This window comes from Solea senegalensis, unplaced genomic scaffold (assembly GCF_019176455.1).
Source record: "Solea senegalensis isolate Sse05_10M unplaced genomic scaffold, IFAPA_SoseM_1 scf7180000014576, whole genome shotgun sequence".
Classification (NCBI taxonomy): Eukaryota; Metazoa; Chordata; class Actinopteri; order Pleuronectiformes; family Soleidae; genus Solea; species Solea senegalensis.
In genome coordinates, this window is record NW_025321078.1 from 1 (window position 1) to 14,026 (window position 14,026).

Below are 14,026 nucleotides of genomic sequence, written 5' to 3' on the forward strand. Positions count from 1 at the left end.
AATAACTAAGGATCAAAACTCCAAAAAACTCAATAAATCAAACTATAACTTGTTGAACTTCATCAGCAGCTGGAGTTTGTCCAACGTTTTCTCAGCGCTCTTGTTTCTGCGTCACTAATTAAACGATGGATCCTGTTCGTTTTAATCCGTACCAAAAAAGAAAAGAAAAAAAGAAAGCTACGATGAGATAGCGGGTTATGTGCCAGATTATCTCTTGGCCAAAAATCATCCGTCAGGGTCGGTTGCCTGGCAACTGCCCAGATTCCAGGAAATGGTCTGGCACATGGCAAAAAATATATACAGTATCTATAATTTGCTGGATTTTTTTGTGTTTATTTGTATGGAATTATAAATGAGATACGTCCTGTTAATTAGGAACTTTGGACGCGAGAGATGGATTTTTTTGGACAAGTTTGGACACAGAGCTGCGCTAACGCTACGCCACGCTACTGTTTTCTTACTTTTACCGTCTCTGCTCCAAAGCTACTGGCTGCTAGCTCCGCGTTCAGCGGACAGATGGTGCCGTTCTCGTGTGAAACGTTCTGCCAAATAAGTATGTTTCCCAAAATATAGACATTTTTAGTTTGGAAGGACCTTGGAAAGTGTTGAAGTAGCAGCAGCAGCAGGTATTCTTTTTATTCTGTTTATTTTCAAGCGTCAGTCTCGACACCTCAGCTGCGACCTCTCGGTTTAGCTCGCACACAGATATCACACTCATACGAGTCGCGGAGCATTTCTAAATAAGAGTCATCTGATCGCAAGTTGTACGCATAAGTGCAAAAATGTGTTTGATGGAGAAAGGAAGAGGAAAGGACGGAGGCGGCGGAGCGTGGTTCCTGGCAGCAGCAGCGGAGTGATCGCGGCTGAAATAGGTTTTTGCAAATTATTGTTGTCAAGAAGAATCTGTGACAAAGAGCATTGTTGAAAGTTTGGAAAATCTATCACCGCTTACCAAACAGATAGATATGGTATTATTTTATCTACCTCTTGTTGAGTTAATCCTGCCTCCACACTGTAGAGTATAATTAGCCAGATTTTTGGTCCCAATCTGTCTGTCAGATTCTAGGCCGATTTGAACAGATTATTTGGCCAAATTATCCTGTAAATGTGAGGGATTAACAGACGCTTTTGTTTGTAGAACCGTAACTTCAGACAGTCCACCTGCATGTCCGTCTACATTCTGAAGTCACGTTAAATCACGCGAGTTTCTGTGAGATCCCAAAATCCCTGGAATCTCCTCCCCGATTAAACGTCAAGTGTGTGTGTGGTCCTGCGTCTTGACTGTCGTGTCTAATCTGTGCCTTCTCGCGATTTAAACACTGAAAATTGCTTCCGTCCCATTTATAAAAACGTGGGGGAACGAACTTTGGACAAAAAAACTGAAAAGTCAGTCCGGACGTAAGGTAACATAAAAGTAAGATACGTGTCTGTAACTTTTGAATAGAAACATCCGTTACATTTACACAAAGCTGATTCTCCACATGACTCTAGTATAGCGGGCGTTTCTTTAGATCTAGTTTTGCTCAGTAACATTCCCGCACTGCACACAGGAAGTGGAAGGAAGGATGCAACCGCAGCGCTGCGCTAGTAAAGAGTATGACTGAAAACAACAAAGAAGTGTCGCGTGAAAAGTGTCCGAATTGAATGAGCAGTGGATAAACGCTTCTTGTTCCCGCCCACTTCTGCTCTGCTGCTGTATACACACCCACAGCTCCTCCCTCTGTCAGGTCTGATCATTTCGCTTGACATTTTGTAGGAGGCAGCATACAAATAGTTGTGAAGAGGCAGAAAAATAACGACAACAAAAATCACCAAAAGTTACGCACTGCAGCTTTGACGTCGAGGCTCGCACGCTTAGTGAGTCTCATAAAAGAGTTTGAAGCAAAGCGATGAGGAAATAAGAATAAGTTAATTCATCCGTTCATGGTGCATTTAGATTAAAACACTGGATTAGAATCTGTTACCGATTCGTGTCGTCTCTTTTTCACACCTCTAGCTACAGTCCAGAGATGTTTGTGTCCCAATTAAAAGCTTAATTCTTCTAATGTATTGTCAAATAATTATATAGAATTAGTCGTTTTTGAGCGGCGCGCGCAGACGGGATGTGAGCTCGCAGGTCATTTCAATGCAGAGATCTGCAGTCGGGTCACATGGGTGGCGTGTGTGTGTGTGAGAATGTATAGCATCTGATCCCGAAACCACACACACACACAGGCAACATATGCACACACAGCCCTCCAGTGACCTCTTCATCCCCTCCCTCCTTTAGTTATGAGACTCCGTCTGTCTGTCTGGAAGAGTCTAGAGTTGGAGAGGAGAGGAGAGGAGAGGAGAGGAGTGGAGAGGAGAGGAGTGGAGAGGAGAGGAGTGGAGAGGAGAGGAGTGGACGTTTGATGTTTAATTGAAAGTGTTATGCCGGATTTTCTCTGATCTGCACAAAAAAAAGTGCAGGCTCTCACACTCTCTTTCCCTCTAAGCTCTCGCCTTCTGTTTGCCATTTCACTCCCGTCTTCCCTCCGTCCTCGCTTTTGTCTCCAAAATAATTCAATCCATGCAACATATTCTCGTTCACCCCTTTGTCTCTCTCTCTCTCTCTCTCTCTCTCTCTCTCTCTCTCTCACCTCCGCCACTGCTCATCTTCCCCCTCTGATCTCTCTCCTCCCTGCCACTCAGCGACGTGCAGCCTCTTCCCCCCGCTCAGCGTGCACCCATAACTCCATGCCGCTCTCACGCGTGCGCTCACACGTGTACCGCAGTGCGATCACGTCTGTCTTCTGTGTGTGAATTTGACACAAGTAAAGGCTGTCATGAACTCAACAAATCAATTCCCTCCAGTGTTTTTGCCCTGGCAGAACTAGGCTGAAAACTTCAGCCTGCTTTTCCACTGCCGGCTCTCTGGGATTTATTCATTATTCATCCAGCTCAAACCCCCCCCCCTTTTTTAAACGGGTAAATCTGGGATTCAGTGCATCAGAATTCTGGGTAATTCAGCTTGATAAAGTAAACAAAATCATACTTTCATGGTTGTTTTTGGTTGCTCTTCGCGGGGGTGTTTTGTTGTTGGTTTGTTTTGCTGACTAACTTCATGCCGTCTTGAGTCCAAGGGTCGGGTAAGAAATGGAAAAGTCTGAGCCTCCCTGAAGAGAATCTGAGCTTCTGTATCGAGGTAAAAAAAAAAGCTTGTTACACGTTCACGTGTCAAAACAAGTCATGTCCTCTGCACTCGCTCATCCACTCAGACTTCGGCCACGCAGGAGATTTTCTCCCACTGTCGTTCCTGTCTGTGTGGATTCAGCTCATATATAAAATCCAACACGAAACAAGACTCGACATTTTTTTATGTTACAATAATATTAGGTCAATCTTTTAGTAGTTTCTTCCAAATGAAGTTTGTGTATTTTACTACACATTTTATTGATTTACTGTAAAGCTCTTTGATAGAAAGGGCAAAACAAATAAATGTATTATTATTATTATTATTATATTATTTTCTGATCACATTGGTAAACAATGGTATTATAGTTCATTAAAACCAGTAATGTCTAGGTTATTGTTATTAGAATAACATAATGATAATTATCATATGGTGAAGTTGACATTTATCTCCCTTAAAATGTTATTACGATTCTATTACTTGTTAATTACTGTAGAAATAAGATGAAATTACCATTTATATTGCTTCACTGTTACAGAATTATTACTGTATTGTTCGTACTACAGAGATTATACTACTTTTGTTGTTTTGTCAGCTGCTTTTTAAAGAGTGTTTTAAAGGTTTTCAGCTTCTATCCAAAGTCCAGGTTTAAAGCAATGCTATGTAACACTTGCTGTGTTGTTACTGTAGCAGGTTTTCGATGACGTCATTCTTTTTGGGTTTTTTAACTGATGCTCAGTGCGGCTTTAAGGCCTGTGCATGTTAATATTCCTTTTTCCTTTCAACCGTATATTCAGTCAATGCAGTTTTAGCATCAGTGACAGAATTTATTCAGTGACGCCGTTTGTTTTTTCACACCTGAATGTCAAGATTAATCTCCCAATTATTTGCACTTCCTTACCATTTATTTGCACTTCGTGGTCGATGTGCAAAAGCCTTTACCCTGGAAATTACTGGACCCAAATCTAGCCGTTTGTGTTGCTAAGTCAATCATTTATAAACTTTATTAGTTTCCTTTTCCCTCTGCCATCAGACGCCTCAGCAGCTGACAGGATTGTAATGACTACATCTCCTCCTATACACTTGAAATTCCATCTCCCTCGCACGCTTTTTATTTACAGAATCTTTCTTTACTTTTCATTTACTTGCATAGTTTATCTTCTTTATTTTCTCTTTGCTTATTTTCGTACCTCTTTAACTCGTGGCATTCAGTGTGGACCACAAAGTCAGAATTTCATTGTAGAGCTGAAACAATTGATCGTTGAATCGATTATTAATTATCGACAACCATTATGATAATCGATTCATCGGTTTGAAGCTTTTTTTCATGATTACAACGAGATTTCCGATTGTTTAAGCTTCTTAAATGCAAGTATTTTCTTTATTTCTTTGCTCTGGATAACAAAGAACTCATTAAAAGTCAATCATTTTGTTTTGTGGACAAAACAAGACATTTGAGAATCTCATCATTTCCAGGTTTGACGAACACTGATCAACGTATTTTAAGGTTTTCTGATATTTAATGTACCAAACGATGAATCAGTCAATCGAGAAAAATCGACAGATGAATCGATTATGAAAATAATCGTTAGTTGCAGCTCTAGTTTCTTCACTGTACATATGACAGTAAACGCTTTGAATCTTTGGATCTTTCCGGTCGCAGGACTTATTTAGTTCAAGGACACAAGTTCATGGAAGATGTGATGCTGCTGCTTCAGCCAGGTGAAATACTCCTGTATCTCCTTCTCTCAAATAAAATGATGATGAGTTGTGAATTTTTAACACATGCTTTTTATCTGCAGGGATCCTCAGTGTTAGTGTTTAACGTAAAGCCTCTCACTGTTCCTAACCCTTTCATTTTAATACTGTCAATTGGGCAATTTTCTCTCCCTCTTTCCCTCCATTTCTGAACCCCTAATTGAGTCATTTTTAGACTTTTTAAGTGTACCGTCTCGGGATGTGTTACCAAAATAACCCCTCCTCCCTGCCCATTGTCTATTTACAGGTAATAAAAGCAATAGAGGAGAGCTATAGGTTGCCAGGTCCTATGGACTGCCCCGAGGCTCTGTACCACCTAATGATGGACTGCTGGCAGCGCGAGCGCAGCAACCGCCCCAAGTTTGATGAGATCGTGTGTCTCCTCGACAAACTCATTCGCAATCCCAGCTCGTTAAAGAAGCTGGTCAACTCCTCGCACAGGTGCGACACCACACGCATCACACACACAACACTCAGTGTGTGTTTGTACTGTTTGTGCACACGTGGATAAGAATATGGACGTTTTTTTACTCGCACTTTCGGCGTCTGTTGTGTGTTCTTTAAATTGACTTGTTCTTCCCCTCTGCGAGCGAATGGGCTCGTCATCATCGTCCAGATTAAATATAGTGTATAACGAACGTTTGTGTCGCCGCGAGAATTAGGACGTACTGTACGTACCGTCGCCTGTCGCCGCTGCACGTCGACGAGATTAAACGAACGTGGATGGATTCTTTTTTGACTTTAAACCACTTTAAATCTTGAAGTCTGAACTGTATTTGAAAAACGTTCATTACTAAGCCTCACGATGCCGTGCATCAGTGTGTGGTGGCCACACTAAATTGCTGCGAGTGCTCTAAAGCAGACATTTTTGTCAGACACCCTCATTACCTTATTTTTCTATTTTAGAAATAATATGAGGTTTTTCCACTCACACACACACACATACACACTCACTCACTCACACCTCTAACCTCAAGCATAACCAGTTAATATTTAACGCTAAACTCTAAACCAGGTCCCCACAAATGAGGTTCTGCCTCATTAGCAGTGTTGTACAGTAACTAAGTACAAATACTTTGTTCACGTATCTGTACTTTACTTTGTCATTTATATTTCTAGCAACTTTTACTCCACTGCATTTCCTCTAACTATCTTTGTTACTCGTTACTACCAAATAAAATCAGTGGAAGAGGAGTTGGTAATGGTCTGTATTTATATGGAGCTTTTCTAGTCGTATAGTTTTGCCATTCACCCAATAACACATATATAGACTAGCAGAGAGGAATTGAACCCAAAACCTTCCAGTTGTAAGACAACCCACCCTACCACTGAGCCCTCATGGCTCAATCTGTACTCATCCCTTTTTAAAAATAAGTACATTTTATGTCATAAAAAATAATTTTGGATACTTAAGTGCCGTAAATGTCAAAAAACGTTTTACTGAAGTAATATTATAAAAAAAAAAGTCATTTTTTGCTTTTACTCTTGTAGATACTTTATACAAGACTGTATTTAACCCCATGTTGCAGTGTGTGAATGGGTGAAAATGTGCGTAAGCATCTCATCAAGACTAGAAGAGCTCTATATAAATACAGACCATAATACCAACTCTTATTCTTCTGATTTTATTTGGTATAACAAGTACTTAATTACTTAAGTATAGTATAATGTAAGTATGGTCACATGCTTTAAGACCTTTAGTGACTTCAACTTCTACCAAAGTCATTTTCTGTTAACATACTGCTCATTAGAACCAGGTTTTCAGTCTCCATGAGGACTACTGGTCCCGGCAAGCTCAGTGTTTATGCCAGGCACACACACACACACACACACACACGTACACATGAGCGTGCTCAGTAAATGAGCGGCATGTCTAACAGCCCGTGCAATAACATATGTCAGATAAAAGGCCTTGTTCTACACGACGGTCCGTTCAAGCCTCAGAGTGGACAATATTGTTGGCTGGCATGATGAACCGTTTTGTTTGATAGCATGAGGATATTTTTTCTTTTTCATGAAGAGTGAGCGGAATGACAACGAGTCCTGTGTGACGGTGCATAACTCCAGTGTTATCGCGGCGCGCTGGTAACTGTCAGGAGCGTCAAAATACACTTGATTGCACAGTGAATCACACACAGGCTCATTTACATTTATGATAATGATGTGAAGCAGAGCTCGTTCACATACAGTTCTTTAATCTGTTCTTAATTCATCCTGACAACCGGGGACGATACTGTTACTGATAGAATACACTCATAATTATTTCTTCTTTTTTTTTACCATGTCCACGTGTGATAGGGTTTCCAACTTGTTGGTGGAACACGCCAACGTACAAGGCGACTGCAACACCCTGAGCCAGACTGTCGGCGAGTGGCTCGACTCCATCAAGATGGGCCGCTACACGGAGCTCTTCATGGAAGGAGGCTACTCTTCACTGGAGACGGTGGCTCAGATGACTTCAGAGTAAGGCCACGTCAGCAAATGACCACATGTACATATGCAAGTAATCTCACATCTCAATGTGTGGATGATTTGAGCTTTTTTTAATCTGTCAGAGTAAATCATTCCGAGGTGTAGGATTTGAATGTGTGTGCGTGTTTTTCGACAGTGTTTCGGAACTTAAGGAGTGTGAGATAAACTACTAGGCAACTATGAGGCTAATTTATTTGATCGCACTTTAGACTGTATATAAAAAAAGTGGATCCAGCTGCAAAATGAACTCCCTATTTTGGCGCCATGTCAATTTTTGGAACAGGAAATTCAAACTCACCTGCAACCAGGTACAAACTGAATGGGAACATAATTGACATTGTCCTAACAGACTTCATGCTGCCAGCAGGTGGTGCTATACCCTTCACTTAGTTTTGGTGTGCTGATGTTTTCTGGCCGCGTCTCTTAAGTCACTTAAGTTTCGAGCAGATCCTTCCATGAACGGCAAAGTTACAGTTCATTTCCTGTGTCGTGGCGAATGGTCAAAGTTTGCCAACATTCCAATGGTTGCTGTGGCAACGTCCCTTTGAATCCGCAAGACCTTTTGATAATTTTTCCATCTTTGATGTTTCTAGTACAAATTGATGCTGCTGCGATGATTGCGTTCAGGCGAGTTTTGTTTATTTATGAAAAGTAAACAAATAGCCAATATGGACGCCAAATTCAAAATGGCCGACTCCCTGTTGACTTGAGGCCATGGTCGCAATAGACTTTTTTTTTCGTGTTGCCCTGTAACATGTTTACACCAAGTTTCGTAAAATTGTGTGCAACTTAGTTTTGGCCTTAGTTGGTCCTACCGTGTTTCACCTTTGGGGGCGCTACTGAGCCATTTTACACTTTGCAATTTTCTTGTGTATTTCTCTAAAAACTATCATCACGTGCCATTAAAGAAGACCTAAAACTAGTATTTGAGACCATTTAAATAATGGTAACGCCCCCTTGTGGCTTCCTGGTAAAGTTCACCCTGCAAACTGGAAGACCGCCTCTGCTATTATATATAAGGTTTTGCACATTATCATACACAGGGCTCTATCATTTATGAAAAGAAAAGAGCACAAAGAAGGTTTAAATCATGTTATACTGCTGTGTATAAGGAGTAGAAGCAGCAGAGGTAAGTTATTTAATTGCTTTAAAAAGAGTCTTGTAAAATATTGGTATTTAATATAATATTTGTGAGATAATTGCTTTAGAATTAATGACCTGTGGTTTGCCGTTTTTCTCAGGGATTTGCGGAAAGTTGGCGTGAATCTGGCTGGACATCAGAAAAAAATCATCACTAGCATCCAGGAGATGAGAGTCCAAATGAACAACACCAACTCTGCTGTAAACATGTGATGCATATGTACAGGCAAAAACACTCACACACACACACACACACACATTCACACACACACAGTATATGGGCCTAGTATGTGAAGAAAAGACTCGCTGTTGGACCTAGAGCAGCTTAGCACTTTTTAACGTGGACGTGGAAACCCAGTGTTAATGGATCTAAACGGAAGAATCCGTGGAGTTTGCTTGTGGTGTCACTGGGGGATGTTTGTGACATTGCTGAGCTAAAACCAAACTGAACTGAACTGAGCGGTGCTGACACGAAGGGGAACTTTGAGATTAAAAGTAATGAACTGCATTACACCTTGCGACGTGAAGACTTTTAAATCTACTTACTCTAAATTTTTTTTTGTGAATCTTGGGATTTCTAATATCTCATGCACTCTTTGGATTATCTCAGATCCGGCATGAAGCGCGGAGTGAAGAGTGTAGGCTCTGAGAGGGAGACTGCATCACACTGCATCACACACATGAAGGTGTTGTGCAGGAGGCTCAAAGTCACATGTTTTCAGCCTGTCTCAGGTGATCAGAGCCCAACACATCTGAAGAGCACTGGCTTATTCCCTGGCATTGTTCGATGTAACACTGGTCCCAGGCAGTGTTCACATGTAACAATTGATCAAAAGCAAAATACTTCATTGTTTCAATTTGCTTTGCTCTGTTGATGTGCTTTGGTCTTTTGTTTTCCTGTCACACTCAGGTCCCAATGCCACAAGACTGTTGCTGTAATCCAGCTTTTTAAGGTCTGCACGTGTTATATTCACCAACGCTCACATCGTTATCGTCCATAAAGCAATGCAAGACAAGAACACATGATACAACTTCCAGTGTTTAAAGGAGCTGAAATTCAAATCAAGGCTCCAGGCTCTGGCATTCTTTATTTCTTATGTTCTGGCTGAATGTAAAACACTAGACATAACACAGTGTTCTGTCGCAGCATCAAGAATGTGGCAATAGAACCATTCTGGTCCTTAAAATTAGACTCGGAAAGATGCCGCTGCTTGTACAAGAGTTTGTGACATTGATATGTTCTCTCTGATAAGTTCTTGCAAATCCCCATCATTCACCAAGATTCTCAAGGACCTTTCACCAGGTTCTTCCTGCAACATTAGACATCCAAACGTTCACAAAGGTACATTTAATAAGATCCAGTGACTTTCTTTTTTCATTCCAATGGAAGCTTTGCTTATGGAAAATTGTGAAAAAGTTAGATCTGTCCTGATGGAACATTTGCTGATGTAAAGATGGGACTGCGTCTCAGATTATCACGGAAAGGATCAACTAGGTTATTCTGGAACTGCTCCGAAAGGATCAGCCAGATTCTTTTGGGACTGTTCAGGAAGGATCGACCAGATTTGTTTGGGACTGCTTGGAAAGGATCGACCAGATTTGTTTGGGACTGCTTGGAAAAGATCGACCAGATTTGTTTGGGACTGTTCAGAAAGGATCAGCCATATTTTTTTGGAACTGCTCCGAAAGGATTGACCAAATTCTTTTGGGACTGTTCAGGAAGGATCTGCCAAAATCTCTTAGAACTGCTCGGAAAGGATCAACTAGATTCTTTGGAATTGTTCAGAAAGGATTGACCAGATTCTCCTGGAACTGCTCTGAAAGGATCAGCCAAATTCTTTTGGGACTGTTCAGAAAGGATTGACCAGATTCTCCTGGAACTGCTCCGAAAGCGTCATCCAGATTCTTTTGGAACTGCACCAAAAGGATCTGCTACGTTCTACAGGGACCGTTCCAATGAATGAACCTTCACTGAGATTCTGAAGGAAAACTTGACCGGGATTCCAACAACCTTCAGGTACCACAGAAAACGCTCAGCTGTCCGTTCAGTTCCCCCGCGTTGGTGTCGCAGAGACTGCCTGCCTCGACACATCCGCCGCACCACAATAAGCACTCTAACCTGAAAAAGGGACTGCTGAAAAAAAAGGGAGGGCAATATTGATCAACTTGATAATCATTTATTTATTTATACTTGTTTAAAGAAATGAGCAAAAACTACGTAGACGGTTTGTGTTCCATCGTAATATTCTCGTGGACTTCCGAGCAAATCTGCCTACACGTCTTTCATGTATATAATGTACTATATATTTAAAGCAGGGAGCGTCGTTCCGAGGATCAAGCATTTCAGAGAAGCAGACGTTGGAAAATATTCAGAATCGTAGCATACCCGATTGGGTATGCAGACACATCAGTTATTTATATTATCTTGTCGATGATTGTGTACCATTTCAAGATTTGGTGCGAGACCTATAAATATTACCACCGAGGCTTTGTTTGTAAAGGTGGAGAAGTACGCGCAGGGATTGATATACTGTATGTATGATGTGGTCATAATTTAAACAATGATGTCAATGATCAAGCCCTTGCTTTACTTCTCCGTGGTAGCATCCAAGTAGCTACGCTTGGATGCTTTTTTTTTTGCTAAAACTTGGCCCGTTTCACTTTCGTCTTCACCTATATCAGGAAATCAAATCTGGCAGTAGATATACATATATACATATACATATATATATATATATATATCTATATGTATGTATGTATATCTCCTCTGCAGACAACGTGCTGATATTTTTCATGGTTGTGTACGCGGTGTATTTACTGCGAGTGCTTGTGGCACAGCGGTGCAAATGAAATGAGATTGTAAAGTTAGTTTTTATAAGAGCTGGTTTCACCTGGCTGTCAGAGAAGCACAGAGGGCAACACAAGAAGAATGTAAGTGTTTTAAGGGGTATTTTGCTTTTTTTCATGTTATTCTTTTCTTCTAAACACCCTGAACTTCCACTGAGTGAAAATACGTCTTGACTGGAGACATAAAAAGAAAATGATTGGGGTCCACTAAGGCCCCCTTTACACCTGGCATTAGAAAGCGTCTGTGGTGTCCATATCAAGTTCCGATCGCTATCCGATCACGGTCTTCCCCCTTTATGTGGCCTCTCCCTATTGTTGTTGTTGCCGCCACTATATCGACAACAACAACAGTGTTAACTGCGCGTTAAGCCGCGGTATTGTTTTGGCGAGCGGATAAACCGTCAAGCGGAAAAGTGATGAAAAAGAAGCAAAGGCTATATTTTGGTGGAGCGGAGACGCATCAGAGACTCGTTGCATTCACACTTGGGTTCAACGTGGTCATAATGCATCTCCGACCTCCTACTGAAGTGGTTTGACAGTTTGTATAACAATCGTAATCAAACCGATCACAGATGATCAGGTGTAAAAGGGGCCAAACGTTCTACCACCGGAGCGAAAGTTTGATTGACGGCAAACGTCTGCATCGCCTCAATAATCTACATTTTATTACTTTGGAGATTTGGCTCAAGCTTGTGTATTAATACGCTGTATTTTTAGTTCTTTTTCCTTTTTTTAGAACACAACAAACTTATTTTAATCAACTAGTTCTCTTTTTTTTTGTCTCCTCAGAGACGCAAACAATTTATTGGCTGTAAAACATTATACATAGATTACTGAGGCTATGCAGATGTTTAATTTTTTTGGTGGGGGGGGGGGTGCATCCATAATGTGATGCTCCCCCTTTTTGTAGTTGGACTGAATGTTTTAAATTTACCACACAGCATGTTTTTAGCAACTCTTCTTTTCATTTTTCATTTTAAAGCCGAAACCTATGACGTGGTATCAGTGCCTCTCGTCTTTTAAGAGCGCCGTTTCTGTCCCTCCCCCCTGCCAAAATCCTACAGTATGCCCCAGTTTTTTTCCCCGGAATGTCTGCAGTACTTTTTTTTGCCAACAATATCCACAGGCAATAAAAAAAGAATGTTGGAACTAATTTAATTTGCACTTTATGAGAAATCCGTTGCCCTTTCGTTCGACTTTTTAGCATCATGGTTTATAATTGCTATAAATGCTGTGTGCTGATTGTTTTAATGCTTCCCAATAAAGTGATCTTTGACGGTAAAAGCACAAGGAATTGGTTTTAGTTTTAAAAATAAACAGAGCTATACGTAGGTTTCTTCATGTAGAGCAGGAGTACGCATAAGCAGAGGATTTTACAGAATGCAGAATGTGGTTTGGACAGATCAGAGGCTCCGGTGAGACGGTTTGTCTCGGCAGGTGTTTAAGCATCAACGCTGGTTAATACAAGGTTAGAAAACAGGCGTAAGGGTTCGGTTGTTCCCACAAACAACAGCAAATAAACAGTCTCGTCGAGAGAAGCGTCTTTATTGAGACGAGAGATTCATTCTCAGCACTTCAGAATCTTTGAATCCAGCGAAGACTTCGACGATTTATCGACGCGTAACTTCTCAAGCGACGACTGTCAGCTGGGACTTCAGCACGTGTCAGGAATCAGTTTTATATCGGACGTAAAACATGGAAGAACGTTTGGTTTAACATCTACAACTTTCTGAAGATTCTAGGATTTTTCTTTGTTTTGTTTTGTTTTAAATATTGGGGTTCATTGAAATTAGCTCCAGAATGAAAGCACTGTTGGTTTGACTGCAGTTCTTGCAAACATTTATAAAAGCAATATTTGCCAATTTGTGATATTATTAGGTGGAAAATGTGTATTTGTACTGGCAATATCGTGACATCACAGACTCCACTTCTTCTTTTTGAATTGAAGTTTTTAAATGTCAGCTGACGTCTCAGGAAGTGGAAAATAAGTTGGGTTCATTCGTTGGGACTGAAAATGTTGACATTTCCCCCCCGCGCGGGTCAAAGACGATTCTGTTGTCCATAACTCACACGTTAGACTTTACAACGATTAAATAACTGTTTTTGTGATTCATTGAAAGCACAGTTAAAAAAATACTTTACCTATCGATGTGCTATTGGTTTGTTTTATGAGTCTGTCATGTGTTCTGTACGTGTTGATGTTTTTGTAGTGTGTTATCAAATTTCTATATTTTTGCAATAAAACCTTGTCCAAAAAAAATGTAGATTTCATTTTCAGTCATTTCATACAGTTTGTACACGTGTAACAGTTTAATTTTGTCTTTAATTCTGAATGTGCTCTCGGTTGTTGTTGTTGTTGTTGTTGGATGGAAATCCGTCAAAAAATGTTGTGAACACCTTCACGCAGAGGCTGAAGCTGTGACCTTTTGTGATTCCCGGGCTTTTCAAGTAACATCAACATTTTTACAGTCGTGAGAGGCGTTGCTATGACGTTTCAAACACTCGTGTGTTCCCTCAGGTTCAATAAGGTTGTAATAACTTTGGTGGTTTTTCTCAGCTCAGTTTTTTTCTTTGTCCAATACTGAATTTGTCATGTTTTTATTATATTTCATGGCAAAAAAAAAACAACAACGAAGAATTACATGTACAACAAAT

General features: G+C 40.6%; 1 protein-coding gene across 1 annotated transcript; it reads left to right on the top strand.

The window, feature by feature from the left end:
* The first annotated feature begins 5,165 nt into the window (after window positions 1-5,165).
* LOC122761330 (ephrin type-A receptor 5-like) lies at window positions 5,166-13,631 on the top strand. The gene is made up of 3 exons (XM_044016528.1): window positions 5,166-5,353; window positions 7,211-7,375; window positions 8,626-13,631. Exons 1-3 carry the CDS (start codon window positions 5,202-5,204, stop codon window positions 8,735-8,737), a joined length of 429 nt encoding a protein of 142 aa, XP_043872463.1. The 5' UTR covers window positions 5,166-5,201; the 3' UTR covers window positions 8,738-13,631.
* Window positions 13,632-14,026: the final 395 nt, after the last annotated feature.